The sequence below is a fragment of the Erythrolamprus reginae genome, chromosome Z (assembly GCF_031021105.1).
Source record: "Erythrolamprus reginae isolate rEryReg1 chromosome Z, rEryReg1.hap1, whole genome shotgun sequence".
Classification (NCBI taxonomy): Eukaryota; Metazoa; Chordata; class Lepidosauria; order Squamata; family Dipsadidae; genus Erythrolamprus; species Erythrolamprus reginae.
In genome coordinates, this window is record NC_091963.1 from 128,017,988 (window position 1) to 128,044,161 (window position 26,174).

Below are 26,174 nucleotides of genomic sequence, written 5' to 3' on the forward strand. Positions count from 1 at the left end.
TACAGCTATTCGATTTATTTTCAAAGCAGCAGGTTTCAATCTATTGAAAGTTTTCAGCTTATGTCCTCCCGGGAATTGAGAATATTAGTTATAGGAACGGCTTCTCAAACAGACCCCCGCTGCCAAGCCAGGCGATAGAGAGAGTCGGCTGCGGATACCATCCTGCCTCGATATTCCAGTTCCATGTGATTTCCAGGTGGGATGTCTTGGAGACCATATGTAAGTCCCCAGCAGCAAGCGGCGATCACCCCTGTGGAATCACTGTCCCCTGTAGGACAAAAGAAACATACAAAAAAAAAATTAAGATAGAAACATAGAAGATTGACAGCAGAAAAAGACCTCCTGGTCCATCTAGTCTGCCCTTATACTATTCCCTGTATTTTATTTTAGGATGAATCTATGTTTATTCCAGGCATGTTTAAATTCAGTGACTATGGATTTACCAACCACATGGATAATAATTAATAATAAGAATAATAATAATTTATTAGATTTGTATGCCGCCTCTCTCCGAGGACTTGTTCCAAGCATCTACTACTCTTTCAGTAAAACAATATTTTCTCACGTTGCTTCTGATCTTTCCCCCAACTAACCTCAGATTGTGCCCCCTTGTTCTTGTGTTCACTTTCCTATTAAAAACACTTCCCTCCTGGACCTTATTTAACCCTTTAACTTATTTAAATGTTTCGATCATGTCCCCCCCTTTCCCTTCTGTCCTCCAGACTATACAGATTGAGTTCATTAAGTCTTTCCTGATACATTTTATGCCTAAGACCTTTCACCATTTTATAGCCTTTTATAGTCTTTGGACCCATTCAATTTTATCAATATCTTTTTGTAGGTGAGGTCTCCAGAACTGAACACAGTGTTCCAAGTGTGGTCTCACCAGCACTCTATACAGCAGGATTTAAGTATTTAATTTAAGAAGTCGCCGTGAGCTTAAATGGACTCCAGGGGATGGTAGAGGATAGGAAGTCCATGGGGTCTTGTTAACCCTTTAACATATTTAAATGTTTCGATCATGTCCCCCCTTTTCCTTCTGTCCTCCAGACTATACAGATTGAGTTCATTAGGTCTTTCCTGATAAGTTTTATGCCTAAGACCTTCCACCATTCTTGTAGCCCGTCTTTGGACCTGTTCAGTTTTATTAATATCTTTTTGTAGGTGAGGTCTCCAGAACTGAACACAGTATTCCAAATGTGGTCTCACCAGCGCTCTATATAGCGGGATCACAATCTCCCTTAGATTAAGTGGCTGTGAGGGCTCCCCTGGATGCTTCCCCAGGAGCTTCTCAGATGCCATTTCAGAGAAAGATGTGCCAGCACCAGAGAGCTATGAGTCGAGTGAAACGGCTGAGCACAGGGAAACAACCTGATGAGCTGCCAGCTGAGTTAGAGACAGGAGAGGCACAGCTGCAGATGGGAAACCCAGAGGCTTTGGGTAGAGAGGGCACCCATCTGGTTGGTGGAGATGAAGAAGAACTACCTCCTCCTCTAGATCAGAAAATACATAGGACTGAGAGGAGGCAGGCACAAAGATGGTCAGCCAGATTACTCATGAAGAGGCAGCCTCACCTCTCTTGACAAACTGCACCAAGAAGCAGTTATTTAGCTCAGTCAGAGAAGTGTTCTTGCCTTGCTTTGTCTGCCTTAGGAATTTGCTTTTGCCTAGTGCAGGGGTAGGCAAAGTTAGCTCTTCTATGACTTGAGGACTTCAACTCCCAGAATTCCTGAGGTAATCACGCTAGCTCAGGAATTCTGGGAGTTGAAGTCCACATGTTATCGAAGAACCAACTCTGCCTACCCCTGGCCTAGTGCACTGGACATGTCTTTGTTGGTTATGACCTATAAAGCCCTTCATGGCATCGGACCAGAATATCTCCGGGACCGCCTTCTGCCGCACGAATCCCAGCGACCGGTTAGGTCCCACAGAGTTGGCCTTCTCCGGGTCCCGTCGACTAAACAATGTCATTTGCCGGGACCCAGGAGAAGAGCCTTCTCTGTGGCGGCCCCGACCCTCTGGAACCAGCTCCCCCCAGATATCAGAGTTGCCCCCACGCTCCTTGCCTTTCGCAAGCTCCTTAAAACCCACCTCTGTCGTCAGGCATGGGGGAATTGAAATTTTTTTCTCCCTTCCCCCTAGGCTTATAGAATTTATACATGGTATGCTTGTTGGTATGCTTGGTCTCTTAAATTGGGGTTTTTTAGATTACTTTTTAATATTAGATTTGTTACATTGTTTTCTTCATTGTTGTTAGCCGCCCCGAGTCTTCGGAGAGGGGCGGCATACAAATCTAAATAAACTAAACTAAACTAAACTAAACTTTGCCTTGAGGTCTAGTGTTGGCTTTTTGTGAATAGCCTGTGGAACGATTTAGAACTGAGCTGGTGCTGGCACAAGAGAATACTAATTCAGGCTTGGAACCTTTAATAAAGACTCCTAACCAGTAGTGGGCTGCTGCGTGGACGGTCCGAAATGCAGTCCTGGTTGGAAAAATGGAGATGTGTATGAATCTCTGCATCCCTGCACAGGTATGCCAGCGTGAGATTTGGCTTCTGCGCATGCACAGGAAGCAAAATCTCATGTGCAAAAGCTCACACGTGCAAAATTTTGCCGATTTTCTGCGCGCGTGGAAACAAAAAACCGCTGAAAATCAGTGAAATCTCTCGCGCCCAAGCGTCTTCCCATGAGATTTTGCTTCCTGCCCATCGTAGAAGCCAAATCTCGTGCCAACCTGCACGCACATTGATGTGTATACTCCCTTGCAGCTTGAGCAATATTCAGACTCAGGTGAGGAGGATGTTTTAGAGATAGTAAATTTGCCAGATTTAGCCACAGACAGCACGGTTAGTGGAGACCACAGAGGTAGTGATGTACAAATAGATTCAGGAAATCAAATGGGGGAGATAAAAGATGGAGAAATGTCCATTTCAGAAGGTTTCACAAATGCTTAGAGGAGAAGGGGAGGAGATATTAGAGGGATTAATTAATTACCTCACATCCGGGTGTGAAACGGAAGAGAAGCTGATTTCATCAATCTTGCCGTTCCAAGATGGGGGCGTCCACAGCAAGCTCCAGAGCGTAAGATAATCTTTGTGTGATTTATTTGCCTGCTTTTATGATTTCTGGCTAGCCCTGATTAGCCCATAAATTTTAGAATGACTTGTGGAATGCGTTGATAGTACTACCAAGCTAATCTACTTAATTGCTAAGGATAGAGAGGAGGAAGAAAAACACTGTGTGCAATGTTGGTGTATTTCAGAAGAGAACAAAGAAAAATAAAGAAGTTTTGTTTTATTATGAGATGCATTGAGCAATCATTTATTTCAATTATTATCTGCATGAGCCTGAAATCAGAACACACGTGGGACACCCGCGTGCCTGCGCCAGTCACCAGGAGTGCACTGTAGCGCTAGCGATAGGGAGCCCTTCACGGCTCCTAACATCTGTGGTGTGTGGTGTGTGTGTTAGCTAGCTCTAGGACCAAACATTTTAGAGGAGGTTGTCACTCACCACCATGGAACATGGACCGTCCACAGAGCTTCTCCCAGCTGCTTCCAGCGCCAAGGAGGGCGTCATAGGCAATCATGGGGGCATCGTGGCCACTCCGCCCAGCCCAGCCATCCAGGCTAAAGGTTTTGTAGATGACGTCCCGCTCAGCAGGACCGTAGGCAGGAGGAAATCGAACTGGGCCCCGACCATCGATGAGACCCCGTTCTTTGAGGTACCTAAATGTGAGATAATTAAGTTACGTTTATTTATTCAAATTATATGGCTGTCGAGCTCGCAAATAGGGATTATGGGAGGGTGGCCTAGGGACAAAAAACAAAGTAAACAAAAGGACAATAAAGCATGAACAGTAAATATAATCTGATCCAGGGGTTCTGGGGCGTGGCATGATGGGTATGGCAGGGGAAGGATACTGCAAAATCCCCATTCCTTCCCTACTCCTGGGACCAACCAGAGGTGGTATTTGCCAGTTCTCCAAACTACTTCTCCAGAACCTGTCAGAACCTGCTGAATTTCACCCCTAATCAAAAGTGTTTTTTTCTTTAAAAAATATTTTTTCCACCTTAAAATAAACATATATGACAATACATATACCTTCAACGAATAAGAATATTCATAGTCACTGCTCACAGTCACTCATGCCCTCATTACCTCGAGGCTCGACTACTGTAACGCTCTCTACATGGGGCTACCTTTGAAAAGTGTTCGGAAACTTCAGATCATGCAGAATGCAGCTGCGAGAGCAATCATGGGCTTCCCTAAGTATGCCCATGTTACTCCAACACTCCGCAGTCTGCATTGGTTGCCGATCAGTTTCTGGTCACAATTCAAAGTGTTGGTTATGACCTATAAAGCCCTTCATGGCATCGGACCAGAATATCTCCGGGACCGCCTTCTGCTGCACTAATCCCAGCAACCAGTTAGGTCCCACAGAGTTGGCCTTCTCTGGGTCCCGTCAACTAAACAATGTCGTTTGGCGGGACCCAGGGGAAGAGCCTTCTCTGTGGCGGCCCCAACCCTTAGGAACCATCTCCCCCCAGATATCAGAGTTGCCCCCACCCTCCTTGCCTTTCGTAAGCTTCTTAAAACCCACCTCTGTCGTCAGGCATGGGGGGATTGAGACTTTCCCTTCCCCCTAGGCTTATAAAATTTATGCATGGTATGTCTGCATGAATGATTGGTTTCTTAAATTGGGGTTTTTAAATTAACTTAAATATTAGATTTGTTTATATTGTCTTATTATTGCTGTTAGCCGCCCCGTGTCTATGGAGAGGGATACAAATCTGATAAATAAATAAATATGTTTGTAAAATCTTTTATATAAAAAAATTAAGTATCCCAAATCACATTTCACAAATCATTCAGTCTGTCAAAGAGAAAGAAAGAAAAAAGTGAAATATAATTTCAATAGCTAATTTTAATTTAATAAATGACAGACTAAGCAATTTTTCTTCACTTTTCAATTCTAATAATCATATTCTTAAATCTTAAATTCAATTTCCAACCTATTCTAGTTTAATTTTAGGTTACATATTTATCTAATCCTGCCTCCTTTTCTGGCTTTTTGTCAACTGGATTCTCTCAATCACATTTCTCATTTCTTTATCTCTTTCACATTAAATTTACATTATTTTATATATATTTTGTTTTCAATTCAAAAGTTATCTGGACTTTTTTTCCCTGGCGGAAGTCGCACCTCGACTGTAGAAAATTCCCTGACCTCTGCTACAGATTCTCCACACTTGTAGAAACTTCCCTGAGAAAGGAGAGACTTTGGAAATCAGCCCTTTTGCTCCCCTGAGTAGCCAGATGCTCTCGGACTGCTTCTTGAAGTAATCGGGTAAACCCCTGGCTGGGGTGAGGAAACCATGCAAGTTCGCTGTGGAAGAACCAGCCATTCAAAATGGACAATAAAGGGTGCCACTATATTTTACACACTAGTTTACCTTTCATGCTAAGGGACGTGCATAAGTGCGCCATTTATTTTATTATTTTATTTTATTTATTCAATTTTTATGCCGCCCTTCTCCTTAGACTGAAGGCGGCTTACAACATGTTAGCAATAGCACTTTTGAACAGAGCCAGCATATTGCCTCCAACATTCCAGGTCCTCATTTTACCCACCTCGGAAGGATGGAAGGCTGTCAAATTTGAGCCGGTGATGAGATTTGAACCACTGACCTACAGGTCTACAGTCAGCTTTAGTGGCCTGCAGTACTGAACTCTATCTGCTGCGCCACCTCGGCTATTTATTGAGCTCACCGTCCCTGTCCTACTATCCTATTGTCTTCTTTTATCATTATTTACTGTTTATGTTATGCGTATACAAACTACAATCCTGTACTTGTTCAAATAGATAGATAGATAGATAGATAGATAGATAGATAGATAGATAGATAGATAGATAGATAGATAGATAGATAGATATGATAGATAGATAGATAGATAGATAGATAGATAGATAGATAGATAGATAGATATGATAGATAGATAGATAGATAGATAGATAGGTATGATAGATAGATAGATAGATAGATAGATAGATAGATAGATAGATAGATAGATAGATAGATAGATAGATAGATAGGTATGATAGATAGATAGATAGATAGATAGATAGATAGATAGATAGATAGATAGATATGAGAGACAGACAGACAGACAGACAGACAGACAGACAGACAGACAGACAGACAGACAGACAAGTAAGTAAGGCTTCCTCTGGCTCACTTGCCTTTTGAAAAAGCACTTTTGGACAACCATGACCTGGACAACTGAGAATATCCATAGACATAATCTGATCCTCAAATCATTGTCAGGTGGACTCTTTTAACCTCTGGCCCAATATTTGGTGTGTGTGTATATGGGGGGAGAGAAAACAAGTGGAAGGTTAACAGGTTCAGAGACCTATGAAATTTGGGGGAGGAATATACCAGGCATTGTTTGGACAGAGAAGGCACAGTTCCTGGGTCCCACTTAATGACTTTGTTTCCTAGAAGGACACATACCACCCTGCTGGATCTCATGGGGCACACAGAGATAACTGCAGACGGGGTTTAGAAGGGATTTGTACTTGGTAACCATCACCTTGAATTGTTCCTGAAAGCTTATAGGAAGCCAGTGAAGCTTGTGATGTTAACTGGACTTACTTTGATGCATTAGTAATTTCCCTGCCACCACACTCTGGCCTAATAGCCATTCCTAGATGATCTTTATATCCTACCTTTATTATTTTTATAAATAACTCAAAGCAGTGAACACACAGTATTTTCCCTGTTTGGCTCAGGATAAAGATTAATGTGTCACTATTAGCACACTGGTGAACTTTGATCCTTTGCTGGTACAAGCATAGGAGTAGAAGGAACAAAAAAGTCCTGAGAAACTTTGCAAACTAGGATGCAATTTCTTCCTTTCTCCGTATCAGTTGGAATAGAAACATAGAAACATAGAAACATAGAAGGCTGACGGCAGAAAAAGACCTCATGGTCCATCTAGTCTGCCCTTATACTATTTCCTGTATTTTATCTTACAATGGATATATGTTTATCCCAGGCATGTTTAAATTCAGTTACTGTGGATTTACCAACCACGTCTGCTGGAAGTTTGTTCCAAGGATCTACTACTCTTTCAGTAAAATAATTTTTTCTCATGTTGCCTTTGATCTTTCCCCCAACTAACTTCAGATTGTGTCCCCTTGTTCTTGTGTTCACTTTCCTGTTAAAAACACTTCCCTCCTGAACCCTATTTAACCCTTTAACATATTTAAATGTTTCGATCATGTCCCCCCTTTTCCTTCTGTCTTCCAGACTATACAGATTGAGTTCATTAAGTCTTTCCTGATACGTTTTATACTTAAGACCTTCCACCATTCTTGTAGCCCGTCTTTGGACCCGTTCAATTTTGTCAATATCTTTTTGTAGGTGAGGTCTCCAGAACTGAACACAGTACTCCAAATGTGGTCTCACCAGCGCTCTATATAAGGGGATCACAATCTCCCTCTTCCTGGTTGTTATACCTCTAGCTATGCAGCCAAGCATCCTACTTGCCTTTCCTACCGCCCGACCACACTGCTCACCCATTTTGAGACTGTCAGAAATCACTACCCCTAAATCCTTCTCTTCTGAAGTTTTTGCTAACACAGAACTGCCAATGCAATACTCAGATTAAGGATTCCTTTTCCCCAAGTGCATTATTTTACATTTGGAAACATTAAACTGCAGTTTCTATTGCTTTGACCATTTATCTAATAACGCTAAATCATTTACCATATTACAGACCCCTCCAGGAATATCAACCCTATTGCACACTTTAGAGTCATCGGCAAATAGGCAAACCTTCCCTACCAAACCTTCCCCTATGTCACTCACAAACATATTAAAAAGAATAGGACCCAGAACAGACCCTTGTGGCACACCGCTTGTAACCTGACTCTGCTCAGAAAACTCGCCATTAACAATAACTCTCTGATGTCTATGCTTCAGCCAGCTTGAAATCCACTGAACTATCCAGGGATTAAGTCCAATCTTCACTAATTTATCTATCAGCTCTTTATGTGGAACCGTATCAAAGGCTTTGCTGAAGTCCAGATAGGCAATATCCACGGCACCACCTTGATCCAACACCTTTGTGACATAGTCAAAGAACTCAATGAGATTAGTCTGACACGATTTGCCTTCAGTAAAGCCATGCTGATTTGGGTCCAATAAGTTATTGTTTTTTAGATGCTGATTTATCCTCTTTTTGAGTAGAGTCTCCATCATTTTAACTACAACTGATGTCAAGCTAACTGGCCTGTAGTTACCAGCTTCTTCTCTACTGCCCTTCTTGTGGATAGGCACAACACTGGCCATTCTCCAATCCTCAGGAACATCTCCTGTTAACAGGGATTGGTTAAACAAATCAGTCAGGGGGGTAGCAATGACAGATCTGAGTTCTTTAAGAACTCTGGGGTGGATGCCATCTGGACCCATTGCCTTATTTATCTTTAATCTTTCAAGTTCTTCTAAGACATCGGCTTCTAAGATCACTGGAGCTGAATCCGTACAGCTGGAAGCAATGCTATATCCCTCTATAGTATTATTTTGTAAGGTGTCTTTTGAGAAAACTGAACAGAAGTAGCTATTGAAATGGTCAGCGATCTCCTTATTCCCATCAATGCATGTATTATTCCCGGTACTAAGCTTTGTGATGTTGCAGTTTTTCTTCTTCCTATCACTAATATATCTGAAGAAGGTTTTATCCCCCTTCTTTACAGATTTTGCTATTTCTTCCTCTTTTGAGGCTTTAGCAGCATATATTATCTGTTTCGCCTCCTTCTGTCTCATTTTATACACCTCTCTATCAGCTATACTTCCAGACTCTTTATACCTCCTATCGGCTGCCTTTTTTTCATTGACTATAGCCCTTACATCATTGCTAAACCAAAGCGGTTTCTTCTTCCTTTTACCTTTAGTTACTTGCTTTACATAAAGTCTTGTGGCTTTTAAGATGGCCTTTTTTAATACAGTCCACTGGGTGCTCGCTCCTGCCATATTATCCCTCCCCTTTAATTCATTATTTAAATATTCCCCCATTGCATTAAAATTTGTTTTTCTGAAATCCAATACTTTGGTTGCAGTATAGGATTGCTCACAATCAGTTTTTACATCAAACCACAAACATAGATGGTCACTGCAACCTAAATTTTCTCCCACCTTGACCTCTGAAACCCAATTCCCATTTGTAAAAACTAAATCTAGAATATTCTCCCCTCTAGTTGGTGTCTTAACTAGCTGTGCCAGAGCTGCTCCTGTAAAGGCCTCTACTATATTCTTACTTTTGCATGTAAGGGCACTGGGGATATTCCAGTCAACATCAGGCATGTTGAAATCACCCATAACCACAATATCTCCCTTTACTGCCATTTGGGTAATTTCATCCACCATCTTGTTGTCATATTCCTCAGATTGCCCTGGAGGCCTATAGATCACCCCAATTCTAATGACAGAACCGTCTTTATTTTGCATGCAAATCCAGAGGGTCTCCAGATCTTTACATGTATTTTGAATTAGTATTGTTTTTAGACTTTCTTTAACATAAATGGCTACTCCACCTCCCCTTCTCTCTATTCTATCCTTCCTATACAGTGTATATCCTGGTATGGATATTTCCCTAAGAGTTTCCGCAAACTGGGAAAGTGGATCCTCAAAAAATTGTTCTTCAAATTATATCTGTTGGTCAGTCTGTCCTGTCCTGCCATCCATCTCTCTCTCTCTCTCTCTCTCTCTCTCTCTCTCTCTATCTATCTATCTATCTATCTATCTATCTATCTATCTATCTAGTCTGCCGGGGTGTTTCAACAGCCCGTAATTACAGGGTAATTAGTCCAGGAAGACGCACACCACACAATAAAAGGAAAAACCAAAAGTTTTTATAAACAGAAAAACAGAAACAGATCCCTTTTTAAATGTCAAAGGGATTTTCTGATACACAAAAGGCACAGGTTAAATGCAATAGAATTGCTCACCCAATAATTGGGAAATTGAGTCCAATTCTAAAGTCCAGAGAGTCCACACACAATCTCAAACAGCACAAAAACTACGATCTTGATGAAACAATGAATCAGATAAACTGCCATGAGGTTAAAACACCAGGCTGCACTTTTATCTGTAGCACTAATTACAGCAGCCCCACCCAACCACAGGTGGCCTCATTTTCTCTTGTAGTAATCCTTCAGTTGTTGTCTCCTAAGCATCACTCTACGCATGCGTGGATGTGTCATTAATTCTTGTTCAGAATCCAGGGATGATACAGATGATTGATCTCCTCCTGGGCTGTCTGCCAAACTCCCCTCCTCCCTGTCACTCACGCCTCCTTGGTCAGAGGAGACTTCGTTGGCAGATTCCACTGGGAGCAAAACAGGCCTGCGGTATGTGGATGTCTCCCCCCACATCTATCTATCTATCTATCTATCTATCTATCTATCTATCTATCTATCTATCTATCTATCTATCTATCTATCACATTTTTGAATCACATGTCTCCTCTACTATGGCTTCCAGCTATAATCAAAAACCCTGCATTCCTTGTTCCCTCCCCAACTACTTACCATTCCCACTTCTCTTGGAAATAGGACCAAGCTGCTACATTGGCTTCAGTCTCAACCCCAGCAGCCTGGATGTATTCCAGGGCAAGGGGCAGAGTCTTCAGCAACCCAGATCCCCAGAGCTCAAGGGGCAGTCCCTGGACAGCATACGCAGTGAAGAGGGCTGAGGCCAGAGATCCCAAATAGCCTACACAGGGGAAGTAGAGAAAGGACGTGTTTTTTCTTTTGGATTGAATTACTGAAATTTACTCCAAGCTACCAAAATGTATAGTGTTGAAAAAGGAGCATGTTGAAGCCATCAGAATCTGCAAAGGTAAGTAGAACAGCAAGGGGGAGGTCAGCTGGGGTGCATAGTTTAGATTAGCTAGAAATCTTGCTTTCCAGCTAATCTGTATCACACAGCACAGCTGATCATCACACAGCTGATCGTCAGATATACAGGTTCGCCTGAACTGGTAGCAATTTTTACTACTGGTTTGGGGGAACTGATCCGAACTGGTAGCATTTCACCTCCAGATAAAAGCATGTGAATGAGATCCCTCTTGTTGGCTTTGACAATGGGTGTGTTGTGATGTTTCACAAACATTTCTAGCACTAAAAGAGTGAAGATAGAAAAGGAAACAATATAGCTAAGCTCATACCCAAAGGATTTTCATAGGACAAGAAATTTCATAGAAACTATACTATGTTTCTCTGCTGGTATGTTAATTAACAGCGAAAGTATAAACAGGGCATCTAAAATACAGTGATACCTCATCTTACAAACGCCTCGTCATACAAACTTTTCAAGATACAAACCCGGGGTTTAAGATTTTTTTGCCTCTTCTTACAAACTATTTTCACCTTACAAACCCACCGCCGCCGCTGGGATGACCTGCCTCTGGACTTCCGTTGCCAGCGAAGCACCCTTTTTTGCGCTGCTGGGATTCCCCTGAGGCGCCACTCCATGGGAAACCCCACCTCCGGACTTCCGTTGTCAGCGAAGCACTTGTTTTTGCGATGCTGGGATTCCCCTGGTGGGATTCCCCTGCAGCATCACAAAAACACAGAAGTCCAGAGGTGGGGTTTCCTATGGAGGGGAGCCTCAGGGGAATCCCAGCAGCGCAAAAACAGGCACTTTGGCTGGCAAAAGGGGTGAATTTTGGGCTTGCACGCATTAATCGCTTTTCCATTGATTCCTATGGGAAACATTGTTTCGTCTTACAAACTTTTCACCTTGCGAACCTTGTCCCGGAACCAATTAAGTTTGTAAGACAATGTATCACTGTATTACAATCTATGGAGTAAAATGCATATTGCCTAAAACAAAAAGACACATAATAAAACTGACTTTATAATTCTGGCCTGTGACTTAATAAAAACCAAATGATTGAAAGCTGAATTGATGTATAAAACTGAAGCATTTATTCCTGAGACCAAGTTTGCCTTGTTTTTATTGTGGCAAAACAGAGTTTCATTACTGCACAAGTGAAGAAGGATTTTTAATCTGTAAACGATGATTCACGTTGAAATTGTCTGGTTTTCCCAGGATTTTACATATTAGGAACAGGCTAAAATCATGTTTTTCCAATAATAATTTGGGGAAGAGTGGCATGGCCCTATTTATTTAAAAAATCCAATTCAGATTACATCAAGGAAGATAGATAGGAAAAGTACGGTATGTATTATACAGAATTTGTGACATAATCAACACAATACCAATCATTCATGTTTAGCATCTCCAAATCTCGGAAAAGAGAGGAGTAGAGGGTCGACTGAAGGGAAGCCTCCCCTGCGGTTTGCGCTCATTCCTCAGCCAGCCCGGATTTCCAAAAAGAAGAAAGAGAGAGAGAGAGAGACATAGATACAGAGAGAAGGGGGAGAGAAAATAGGATTTTGTGGTTCCTGGTTGTCTTCCCTAATTACTGGCTGGTGAGGTGTGACTGCCGGGAGGGGGGATCATGTCATTGGGAGTGAGTGATGTTGAGTTGGCCATGCCCAACCAAATTTTGTGGCTCCCAGTGTTTTTTTCTCTGTGGGAAATAGTTCCAGATGGTTCTTTGAATGTTTAAGGTTACAGATCTCTGTTTAAGCCTTGAGATCTGTCAGTCATGTAACAATGGCTCCATATATCCCCTTACCTGTGGGGTGGTGATGCGTCATTCTTCCACTTTCTATGCTGACTTGGATCAAGGCGTTGAGGTCAGAAGGCTGAGGATACCTGGAAGAAATATTGGTTGAGAATCAGGATGAACTTGCGTTGACCTTCGATCATTCTGCTATTGATACTTTACATGTATTTTTTCTTCCAACATGTATTACCTTAGCCCAATGCACATGGATCTCATAGCTGCACCACAACCGGTTGCGTTAGAGTTGAAAGGAATGTGATATCCACCTGGCTCTCCTGGACATAACTGAGATGTTCCTAGAAGCAGGTGGGGGAAAATAGCACACTTAGACTTTCTTTGTCCTGAGCATTGTATTCATTTAAAAAAATAATAATAAAGGGTTTGATCTAAAGTGGAAGATTTGTGTATGTAGAGATGGGATTCAAAAATTTTAGCAACCAATTATTTGCCTGGTTGCTGGCTGGGTGTGGCCATGGGGGCGTGGCCTACTCAGACACCTGCCCCATGGGGGGGGGTATTTTCACCCTCCCCAGGGTGTAGAGGCTTTCCTCAAGCTTCCAGCAGGGCAAAAACAGTCTCCCCCAGACTCTAGAGGCCAAAAACAGGCCTGTTTCCAGATACTTCTGTTAGGCCTGTTTTTTGCCCTCCCAAAGCCTCTACACAGCCCCTGCATTTACCTGGTATCCAAGATGTTCGCTCTGACCTCTAGGAGTGAACCTACCGACTCAACAGTCCCTTATTGCATGGTAAAATCACACTCTGTATTGATAAAAGCAACACCCGGCAAAAAGCATATTGAAGGGCAAGGAAATAGACTCAACTCCCCCCGGAGATTAGAACTGCCCCCACCCTTCTTGTCTTTCGTAAGCTACTCAAGACCACCTATACCGCCAGGCACGGGGAACTGAGACACCTTCCCCAGGCTTTTATACTGTATGTGTTGTTTGGTTTTAAATGATAAGGTTTATATGTCTTTTTCTCTTTTAATATTAGATTTGTTCCACTGTAACATTGTTTTTATTATTGTTGTGAGCCACCCTGAGTCTTCGGAGAGGGGCGGCATACAAATCTAATAAATAATAATAATAATAATAATAATAATAATAATAATTATTATTATTATTATTATTATTATTATTATTAAAAGGGAGTTATTCCTCTCTCTGGGGTGACGCATCAACAAAGTCTGGGGCAAGCGCTAGCTTGGCCTAATGGCATTCCTTAAATAACAGAGTCTATTTATCATTCAACAGAAGAAACCAGCTCACCAGAAATTCGGACAAACTTCATCCAGCAAAGAATGTCATTAGTGAAGCAGGAATCACATTTTTGAAGCCTTATTCAAGCACACACACAGTCTAAAACTGTGAAATACGAAATCCAGCATAGTGATCTCATTTGCTGTGTTGTATTGACATAATAATAATAATAATAATAATAATAATAATAATAATAATATCCCGCAGAGACCGCCACCCGATCCTCGGTGTTCTGCCCACTGACCCTCCCACATCTCCATCTCTAGAGCAAAATCAGCTTGCCCAAACTGGCTGAATACCATCTCTGACTGTCACCCATAACATGGCTGTTATAAATTGTGGCTCTGACTAAGCAGGGATAAAAGAAGTCTATTGTTCAGTTATAGTTTCTATTGTACATTTGCTGTATAACCTTAGGCTATCCCTCTCTATGCAAAGAAATTTAGAGCTAACGTTGTGGAAGAGGAAGGAGTAGGCTAGCTATTAAGGAAAGAAAGGAGGGATGGATTTTTAAGGCAGAAAAGAAGAGGAAAGTGTGAAAAATTCAAAATAAACCCACAAGTTCATGTTTAGGTTTAGGCTTAGGTTTATTGGATTTATATGCCGCCCCTCTCCGCAAACTCGGGGCGGCTCACAACAATAATAAAAAACAGTACAGTACATAATACCAAATCCAATGCCCACCCATCTAGTTACAATTTAAAATTAATAATCTCATAAAAACAGTACAGTGATCCCCCGATTATCGCGAGGGTTCCGTTCCAAGACCCCTCGCAATAATCGATAACTCGCGATGTAGCAGCATGGAAGTAAAAACACCATCTGCGCATGCGCGCCCCTTTTTCCATGGCCGCACATGCGCAGATGGTGAAGTTTGCGTGTGGGCGGCGGGGAAGACCCCTTCGGCCGCCCAACAGCTGATCTGCTCCGCAGCGCGGCAGCAGCGAGGAGCCGAAGATGGGGTTTCCCCGTTGCCCAGGCTGGTGGGTGGACCGAAGGAACCTTCCCTGGGTGCCGCCCGCCGCTCGAGAGCAAGAGGGGGAGAGATAGAGAAAGAGAGAGAAGGAAAGAAAGAGATGAGAGAGGGAGGAAGAGAGTGTGAGAAAGGAAGAAGCAAGATAGAGAAAGAGAGAGAGAAAGAAAGATGAGAAAGGAAGGGAGTGACGTCATCGGGTGGAAAAATCGCGATATAGCGATTCGCAATGATCGGGATCGCGAAACTCGGGGGATCACTGTATATATTAAAAAAACAGGCACACAGTCAATCAATCAACAAAACAACATGGGCAAGGGGGAGGTGTTTTAGTTCCCCCATGCCTGACGTAGAACCCTCTTTCTCAACTTTTAAGTTATCTGGACATCATTTCCAAGAATTCACTAACCAGACATTTTGTTGAATTCTAGGAGTTGAAGTCAAAATATCTTAAAGCTGCCAAGATTGAAAAACACTGGGGTAGAGAGAAATACTGATAAGTTTCAAGGTTCTGTTTTTCCATTTTACTACAATACATTCGCTGCGACACCTTAAGGTGTCACTCCCTCCCTCTCTGTGTAGAGAAATTGAGAGTTAATGTTGGGAGGGGGAAGGAATGAGCAGGCTATTGGGGGGGGGGAAGAGAAATGTATTTTTAAGGCAAAAAAAGAAGAGGAAAGTGTGATAAATTCAAAAGAAACCCATCTGAATGTTGTTTGCCACAAGATAACGTGGCAAACAACCCTTTTCAACCTTGGCAACTTTAAGATATCTGGCTTTAGTTCCAAGAATTCACTAACCAGACATGTTGTTGAATTCCAGGAGTTGAAGTCAAAACATCTTAAAATTTGCCAAGGTTGAGAAACACTGGGGTACAGAGAAATACTGAGAGGTTTCAAGACTCTGTTACTCTATTTTACTACAATTAAGAGCATCCTTGGATTTTGAACGTGCCTTTTTAAAAATTAGACTAACTCAAAGAACTGCTAGTCTTGTAACTGTAATGCAACAGCATCGGTATTAGTTTCCTACCTGTTTGTTTGTTTGTTTGTTTGTTTGCTTGCTTGCTTGCTTGCTTACTTACTTACTTACTTACTTACTTACTTACTTACTTACTTACTTACTTACTTACTTACTTACTTACTTACTTATTGGATTTGTATGCTGCCCCTCTCCGCAGACTTGGGGCTGCTAACAACAATGATAAAAACAGCATGAAGAAATCCAATTAATAAAACAACTAAAAACCCTTATAATAAAACCAAACATACACACAGACATACCATGTATAACTTGTAATGGCCTAGGGGGAAGGAATATCTCAACTCCCCCATGCCTGGCGGTATAAATCAGTCTTGAGTAGTTTACGAAAGACAGGGAGGGTGGGGGCAGTTTTGATCTCTGGGGGAAGTTGGTTCCAGAGGGCCGGGGCCACCACAGAGAAGGCTCTTCCCCTGGGGCCCGCCAAACGATATTTTTTAGTCGACGGGATCCGGAGAAGGCCAACTCTGTGGGACCTTATCGGTCGCTGGGATTCATGCGATAGCAGGCGGTTCCGGAGGTAATCTGGTCCCATGCCATGTAGGGCTTTAAAGGTCATGACCAACACTTTGAATTGTGACCGGAAACTGATCGGCAGCCAATGCAAGCCACGGAGTGTTGAGGAAACGTGGGCGAATCTTGGAAGCCCCACAATGGCTCTCGCAGCTGCGTTCTGCACGATCTGAAGTTTCCGAACACTTTTCAAAGGTAGCAACGGGACACCATTCCCGGTGCCACTGGAATAGGGCTGGGAGCACGTACGTGCTTGCACAGTGCGGGTTTCAGCTTCTGCGCATGTGTAGAAGCCAAGTCTTGCGCGAGGATGTGCAGTTTCTGGTAATTTTTGCTTTCGCGAATGCGCAGAAGCAAAAAAGCCAAAAACAGCAAAAATTGGGTACGTTACCCCTGCCACCTGCCCTGCCAATTTGCCTGACCACTGCCTGCCCTGCTGTGAGCGGTGCCTCCGCCGTGAGCAGTCCAAGTGCTCCCCTGCCTGCCGACTGCCTTAACATTCTCTCCGGTGCCAAAGATGGCATGCAGCGCGCGGAGGAGGCCAGGCAGCCCCGAGTTTCAGCCACGCAGCCTGTTCTGTTCTCTCCCTCGTCGCAGGCATCTCTCGACACGGTGATGGCACCCTGAGCGAGTCGTGGCCTTTGGGAGCACAGTGCTGCTGCTCCAAAGGCCACGACTTGCTCGGGGCGGCATTGCCGCACCAAGAGATGCCTGCAGCGAGGGAGAGAACAGAGCTGGAGCTCAGGCAGGCCGCTCTTGCTGTTGGCCCCAGCTGCTGCTCTAGGTGCCAGAGCGAGATTCGGCTGCTGCACATGTGCAACATCCAAAATCTTGCATGAACGCCCTTCTGGCAGCGAGATTTGGGCAAAAATTGCCGGTTTCTTTGTTTCCGCACATGCGTGGAAGCAAAAATTTGGTAATTTTTACCAGAATCATGCAAGTTGCGTGTGCATGCCTGGCGGCACTGGAGCTAGGCTACGTGCTCCATTTCCACCACTAGAACAGTGTCCCCACGGTTCCAGGGCCTGGCCCACCCCTGGGTACAGGTCACACTTGCGCACCGGTAGTAAAATGGGATTTGCGCACAGATGTCACATGCATCTGTGCATGTCTCCATGAGATTTTTCTTCTGTGCATGCACAGGAAACAAAATCTTGTAAGGGGATGCGCGCACACATGAGATTTTTACTTCCGTGAAAAAAATATATGAGATTTTGCTTCCTGTGCATGCACATAAGAAAAATCTTGCTGGGACGCATGCACGTGCATGCCGAACACCCAAAGTTGTGTGCACAGCATACAGGTAACAGCGGCACAGTAAACCCAGCCTGAACATAATGTATGCAATGTGAAAATAGTAAGTGTGGTCTGTCTGTCAGGATTGAACTTTCCAAGTTATGTGAAGTGAATCCTGTATTCCCCATTGAGTTTGCTTGCTGGGAGCCAGCTGGGAAAGTCATAATTGGCACCCACATGACCTTGGGATGCTGCAACCATCAAAAGCACATGCTGATTGCCAAGTGCTTGAATTTTGATCATGTGAGGACGCTGTAATGGCCATAAGTGTAAGGACCAGTCATAAGTCACTCTTTTCAATTGACCTTGCAACTTTGAAATAGTCATTAAAGGAATGGTTATAAATCAAGGATTATCTGTACTTAAAACCTGCAAAAATAAATACATGGTGTATTACCCAGAATACTGGTGGGTCCAGGTTTTCTTCCCTCCATATCTTTCATGGCCTCCACATAGCATCTTGCCAGCTCCTGGAACAAGGGCTCCCCAGTCTTCCCTAAGCAAAAAAGATGGGAAACACAAAATAAACATTTTTATTTTTAAATCTGAGACTCTGCCGAGGACTTCTTTTGATGCAGTTTATCACCAATAGAAGCTTATCCAAAATTCCTGTATTCCAAAATTCCAATGCCTGGAATTCACTACCGGACTCTGATGTTTCTTCCCCCAATTCCAAAATTTTCAACCTTACATTATCTACAATAGACCTCTCCCCTTTTCTAAGAGGTCTGTAAGGGGCGTGCATAAGTGCACCTCTGTGCCTACCGTTCCTGTCCTAATGTCTTTTTATCTTTTCTATCTCTACTTTATACTTATATTATGTTAAACATACTACAATAAAATACTATATTTGTATGACAAATAAATAAATAAATAAATAAATAAATAAATAAAGTAATAAATAAAGTAATTCCTTCTGAAGGATCCCTTTTCCTGTAATATTTATTATTATTATTATTATTATTATTATTATTATTATTATTATTATTTATTAGATTTGTATGCCGCCCCTCTCCGAAGACTCAGGGCGGCTCACAACAGTAATACAACAACAATATAACAGTGAGACAAATCTAATATTAAAAGAAAAAGATATCTAAAACCCCAACAATTTAAAACCATACAACACATGCATACCAAACATAAAATATAAAAGCCTGGGGAGTATGTCTCAGTTCCCCCATGCCTGGCGATATAGGTGGGTCTTGAGTAATTTGCAAAAGACAAGGAGGGTGGGGGCCGTTCTAATCTCCGGGGGGAGTTGATTCCAGAGGGCCGGGGCCGCCACAGAGAAGGCTCTTCCCCTGGGGCCCACCAAACGACATTGTTTGGTCAATGGGACCCGGAGAAGGCCAACTCTGTGGGACTTTATCGGCCGCTGGGATTCGTGTGGTAGAAGGCGGTTCCGGATGTATTCTGGTCCAATGCCATGTAGGGCTTTAAAGGTCATTACTTTTGTTAGCTATGCTAATTGGAGAAGTAAAACATGAAGGGCAACCAAATTTATCACCATCCAGTTGGTAAAGGTTGTTGAGAAAAACATTTGTGCTATCACTGCTTAAGAATAGGAGCCTTCATATCTCAGTCAGCACCATCTTGAATCACCCACCTCATCAAGAGCGTGAGTACCCTAAAATGAGGTGAGCTACCCAGAGACACAATTGACGAGAAAGGCACAAATGAATTAAGAACTAAAAAAAAAAATGAAATCATACTGTAATCCCCAAACCTAAACTCAGAAAGCTTGTACCACTAATTTCAAGCCACCATCCTAGGAATGTCCTCAGAGAAGGGCTGCATAAATAATAAATTATTATTATTATTATTATTATTATTATTATTATTAATAATAATAATAATTAGATTTGTATGCCGCCCCTCTCCGTAGACCCGGGGCGGCTCACAACAGTTATTAAAAACAATACATAATGACAAATCTAATAATTAGAATCTAAAATAACAATAGTACATTTAAAAAGTCTAAAAAGCAAGGAACCCCAATATAAAAAACATACATACAGTCATATCATGCACAAAAACTACATAGGCAGGGGGAGATGTCTTAGTTCCCCCACGCTTGACGACAGAGATGGGTTTTAAGGAGTTTACGAAAGGCAAGGAGGGTAGGGGCAGTTCTAATCTCTGGAGCTGATTCCAGAGGGTCGGAGCCGCCACAGAGAAGGCTCTTCCCCTGGGTCCTGCCAGACGACATTGTTTAGTCGACGGGACCCGGAGAAGACCAACTCTGTAGGACCTAACCGGCCGCTGGGATTCGTGTGGCAGAAGGCGGTCTCGCAGATATCCTGGTCCGGTGCCATGAAGGGCTAAATAAATGTCTATTTAGACTCTATGACTCTATATTCCAATTCATCTCAGGTAGCTGCTGTTCCTATTGACTTCATGTCCCTTTTGACTAATTGGTAACAGTACAGGTGTAATCTGCCACCATTAACTTCTGACTTCCAGTGATCTAGGTCGGTGGTCACCAACCTTTGCAGCTTGATAGTCCATGTTGGGGGTGGAAAGGGAAACTGAGCTGTGTGAGTGGCAGACTGACACACACATGCTCCCAGCTTGACCTGCATAAGTGGCAGTCCAGTGTGTCCACACATCACACACAACGTGATTACAAATCAAGCTGCATGCAAGCACTTGTGTGCCAGCCTATGTCCTAGTTGCAAATAGGCCTCAGCCCAGCAATAGGCTGCAGCCTGGGGATTGGAGACTCCAATTTTTCTCAGCAACTTTTAAGAAGGGTACCTGGAGAATTCTGGGAATTGAATTGAAGTCCACCTGTCAAAGTAGCTGAGGTTAAGAAACACTAACTAAGCTATAACCCTAGTATTTCCTATTATGAGTGAGCTGAGTGCTAACCAACTTGTATTCGGCTTAGTTTTTTCAACATCAGGCAAGAAATTAAAATGGTCGCCTGTTGCCACCGTTGGTTAAAAAGCAGAAGTTGCTACTATTGGATAAGTCCTGCATGGGCCTCTAAGATGGGAGACAGATACACCTTGAAATATTTTACCAAGAGTTCTTCCTTCCTTCCTTCCTTCCTTTCTCTTTCTTTTTTCTTTCTTTCTTTCTTGCTTTTTCTTTCTTTCTTTTCTCTTTCTTTCTTTCTTTCTTTCTGTCTTTCTGTCTTTCTTTTTCTTCCTTTCTGGCTTTCTTTCTTTCTTTCTTTCTTTCTGTCTTTCTGTCTTTCTGTCTTTCTTTTTCTTCCTTTCTTCCTTTCTGGCTTTCTTTCTTTCTTTCTTCATTAATTAATTAATTTGGATTTCTATGCCACCCTTCTCTGTAGACTCAAGGCGGCTTACAAAACAGGGATAAAATACAAATATAGCAATGAGAAAGCCAAGCACAAAATCTAATACTAAAACCCTAGGATTATTAAAAACTAGCAGCTACATTCCTTTTAACCATAATCATACACTCATATCACCAGCCAGAGCAGGATGCCAGCGCTCAACGGCCCCAGGCCTGGCGGCAGAATTGAGTTTTTAAAACCTTATGAAAGGCCAAGAGAGTGGGGGTGGTGCAAATCCCCGGAGGGTTGCTTCCAAAGAGCTGGGGCTGCCACAGAGAAGGCTCTTCCCTTAGGCCCCACCAGTCACCATTGCTAAGCTGACAGGACCTGGAGAAGGCCGACTACGTGGGACCTGACCAGCCGTTGGGATACGTGAGACATGAGACAGGTAGGGCTTCATAGGTCATAACCAACACTTTAAATATATCGTTTGGAAACCAATCGGTAACCAATGCAGCTCACAGAGTGATTATGAGATATGCGTATGCCTTGGAAGGCTCATAACATCTTGCATGGCTGCATTTTGCACTAACTGCAGTCTCCAAAAGTTCTTTAAAGGCAGTGCCATGTATAGGGCATTGCAATAATCGAACCTCGTTGTATAAACCCAAACTCCTATAAAACACCACAAGAGGACCAGAATACCTCCGGGACCGCCTGCTGCCACACAAATCCCAGAGACCAATTAGGTCCCACAGAGTTGGCCTTCTCCGGGTCCCATCGATGAAACAATGCCGTCTGGCGGGACCCAGGGGAAGAGCCTTCTCTGTGGCAGCCCCGGCCCTCTGGAATCAGCTCCCCCTGGAGATTAGAACTGCCCCCACCCTCCTTGCCTTTCGCAAACTTTTGAAAACTCATCTAGGTCACCAGGCATGGAGGAACTGATATATCTTTAGCTGCCTTTGACTTTATGGATGGTGTGTTTGGGTTGTATGACTGTTTTTAATAGGGTTTTTTTTAAAGACTCTTTTAACATTGGATTTGTATATGATGCTTTAGTTGTTGTGAGCCGCTCCGAGTCTTCATAAAGGGGCGGCATACAAATCTAATAAATTATTATTATCATTTTATTTATTATTTATTATTTATTATTTATTATTTATTATTTATTATTTATTATTTATTATTTATTATTTATTATTTATTATTTATTATTTATTATTTATTATTTATTATTTATTATTTATTATTTATTATTTATTATTTATTATTTATTATTTATTATTTATTATTTATTATTTATTATTATTTTTATTTTTATTATTATTATTTATTTTTATTATTTTTATTATTATTATTATTATTATTATTATTATTATTATTATTATTATTATTTGGTAGTGGGAGGAACAAAAATTTGCAAAATAAGATTACAAGGCTTCCCATCGCTTCCAACCACTCACCTGTGGCCAGGGCTTCAGCAGTCGCCAGGTGTAGCACAGTGTCATCACTGACTGGCCAATCAGGAAGAGCTACATGGATCTTGCCAAGTCCCCCCATTTCCTGGAGCTCTTGGTGGATCTGGGGCCCCGAAGTACAGTATTCCCAGCGCTGGTTGCGATATCCAAGGGCATCCCCAGCTCCAGAAAGCACCATGGCTGCACGATAGGCTTCTTGGGAGGGGGTACGGTAGCTACAGGAAAAAAATATATTACAAAATGCAGCACCCACAAACACACTGTAAAACCTTCCCATGCATGTGTTGAAAATATTGAAATATGTTTTAAAAATATTTATTTATTTATTTTATTCAATTTTTTTAATGCCGCCCTTCTTCTTAGGGCCGCTTACAACATGTTAGCAATGGCACTTTTTAACAGAGCCAGCTACACTCCTAAAAGCTGCAACTTGTATTAATTCACTAGAATCTATTTGCTGAGGTTGGATATCCCCATCCTGTTTCCCCAACTAAACTGGCCAATCCTTAGGAAAGTACACATTTCGTAGAATTAGTATTTTGAAACCAGCTTGTCATGATTGCACCAGGGTTAACCTGAAATTCGCATGCACGAAATAAAAATTATAATAATTTGCACAAATTAATATTTTGCAGGCACAAAATAAAAATAGTAATTTACATTAAAGGGCCTCTATGTTGTAATCTCAGTGGCACTTCACCAGGCTTACATTTTATTAGCAGTTACAGACCAGAGTAATAAAAATGGAAGAATTGCTATATACAAGGAAGCTGAGACATGATTAGATTAGATTTTAGATTTATTGGATTTATATGCCGCCCTTCTCCGCAGACTCAGGGCGGCTCACAACAATAGTAAAAAAGCGAAAGTGTGCTTTTTCTCTGAGGAATACGGTTAGTTAGTTCTTTACATACTCACATCTGGGACCAGAATTTCCATTGCTAAGCAAGGCAGTTGTTAAATAAATTGCACCCTATTTTACAAAAAATTTTTTTTGCCATGTTTGATTAATGATAGAGTTTATTATGTGAATCACATGGATTGATAAGCGAATTCCACTTTACCCATTGACTTGTTTGGGAGAAGCCAGCTGGAAAGGTTATGAAGTGATCACATGACCCAGCTGAAAAGGTTAACAAATGATCACATGACCCAGCTGGAAAGGTTACGAAGTGATCACATGACCAGGATGCTGCAATCTTTGTGAGTCCATATTAGTTGCCAAAAATCCAAATTTTTATCACGATTGTATAATTGTTGTGCAAGTTGTAAGTGCAAAGACAAGTTGCAGGCCATTTATTTCATTACTAAAGTAAATTTGAACAGTTGATAAACAAATAGATCGAGCGCTACCTGTAGTAACTTTCCAGTAAGAATCTAACTAGCTAATTTAATGGTTGATCTCTGAAAGTTGCATAAAAGCACCCTCCAAATCAAGATCTTGTAACAGCAAAACCTCATGATGGTTCTTCTGCCAAAGGGCACATCCACCAAACAACCAGAAGACAAGCTTAATTTAAGGAAGATTTTAGAATACATTTGAAACTTGGGAAGTTTGCAATTGCGATCCTATGGAAATTTACAGAAGAGAAAGCCCACTGAAGAGCGTGGAGTTAAAAAAGAACTCCACTCTACAGATGTTCAGAACCACTTTCAAAGGCTTAATATGGCTATTATTGAAATGCCGCTGTATTACATCTATTACGGTAGTAAGTTCCCTAAGCAAGAATGCTACCTATTGGAGAAAGTGACCACGTAGTGATATCGGTGTGGTCTGAGAGCCGCGATATTAGCAGCTTACTCCCTTTCTCCTAATACACCCGCGAAAGAACCGCGTTGCAAAAAAAAAAAAGGTAAGGAAACGGAAGCAGAAGAACCAGGTGAAAAGGAGGATCGGGGCGGCGAACGTGCCCAGCGGAGGTCTTCAAACCTGGCAACTTTTAAGATTTGTGGACTTCAATTCCCAGAAGTTGAAGTCCACAAGTCTTAAAGTTGCCAAGTTTGAAGACCTCTGTCTTAAAGTAACAGCCCTGCAGGTGACTAAGGAAAGCCATAGGAATCGAACACATTTTGCATGTTTAGAGGATTTTTTTATTGGTCAAGTGTGAATGGACACACAAGGAATTTGCTTCCAGCGCCTAATCTCTCAGTATACATACATAAGCAACAAATTATAAATCATGATCATAAAGAATAAAACACAATCATAATAAATCATAAGATACAACGCAGTGGTTGTTATGGGATACTAAACAAGCAATCAGCATAAATCAATGGTTATGAATTGATTATTGATTGTTAACAGGCGAAGTAGGGAGGGGGGTTGCGAGCAATCGCTTACGAGCTATCCATGATTGCGGAGGGGAGGGGGGCGGCCGCTCCGTCTTCGTCTGTCCGACGTTGAAAAGCCACTCGCCAGGCTGGTCCTACCCTCTCCCGTCGTCCAATTGGAGGACTTTAAACAGAAAGAGTCTACAAATCCGTCCCTGTCCCCCCCCTCCGCCGCAACCGACTTGGGCCTGCCCGTCCCCCCTCCCCGCCCTCTGACTGCACTTTGCTGAGATTTCATCTGGCTGCCCAAAAGGTTTCCCCCCCGTTTATAACTCCGTTGATTTTTGCACCATGTAAGATGGAGGTGCAGAGAAGAGGCTCGCTCGGTCGGTTTCCTAGCAGATCTCTAGGGATTTCTAGATTCCGCAGGCTGGTTGCAGAGGAAAGAGAGGCTGCTAGATCGGTGTTCCTCAAACTCAGCACCTTTAAAGTACAGGTAGCCCTGGACTTAACAACAGTTCATTTAGGAACCTTCAAAGTTATAATGGGAATGAAAAAAAATGACTTTTTTGGAACTCACTACCAAACTCTGTAGTAACATCTCCCAAACCCCCAAACCTTACCCTTAGGCCAGGGGTAGGCAAAGTTGGCTCTTCTATGACATGTGGACTTCAACTCCCAGAATTCCTGAGCTAGCATGATTGGCTCAGGAATTCTGGGAATTGAAGTCCACATTGCCATGGTTACGGACTCCTGCTTACATTACTGGGGAAAATGGTGCTGTAATTGTCCTTTGCCAAGTTTTTATTTACTGACAGAAGTATCCATCTCACATGTAACTTGCATCATGTGATGCAACCAACCGGCTACTCGGTGGTCATATCCATGTATAGTTCTTGGCAACAGTATATAAATTATTTGCCACTGCTGTCTTCTGAGGGTTTTTCTTCCCTCCTCTGCTGTCTCCTCTAGAACTACAGGTATTAAGATTTCCACCAGGTGACTTGCTTAGAATAGTTCTTGCAATTTTCTTGGTATATTTTTCAGTAGTGTGCCATTGCTCTCTTACTATGGTTGAGAGGGCGTAACTAGCCCAGTGCTTCTCAAATAGTGGAGCGAGGTCCCTGGGAGGCACGGAGCAATGCTGGGGGGGAGCACATGTGACCCCGAGGAACATGGATGGTCCCTCTTGGTGGATTCCTCCAAACGGGGAGTGTTTTCCCAGTTGCACGCTGCTCTCAGCCCAGAACAGAAGGTGACCAGGGAGACGGGGCAGCTGCATGGGTTCTTCTTATTCTCGGCGGGTGCCGCAGTAATCATGAACAGTGTGGAAAACCTCAGCTGGACAAGGCGGAGCATCCTCTACAGCTGGGCGAAAGGTTTGGCGCTCT

General features: G+C 42.5%; 1 protein-coding gene across 1 annotated transcript; it reads right to left on the bottom strand.

Moving 5' to 3' along the window:
• LOC139175988 (ADP-ribosylhydrolase ARH1-like) lies at nt 1-25,083 on the bottom strand. Its single transcript, XM_070767460.1, has 8 exons — nt 24,854-25,083; nt 22,498-22,727; nt 18,185-18,283; nt 12,896-13,001; nt 12,715-12,794; nt 10,598-10,781; nt 3,514-3,728; nt 1-268 (listed from the first exon to the last, which is right to left on the bottom strand). The coding sequence occupies exons 1-8, from the start codon at nt 24,862-24,864 to the stop codon at nt 105-107; spliced, it is 1,089 nt and encodes a 362-aa protein (XP_070623561.1). The 5' UTR covers nt 24,865-25,083; the 3' UTR covers nt 1-104.
• Nucleotides 25,084-26,174: the final 1,091 nt, after the last annotated feature.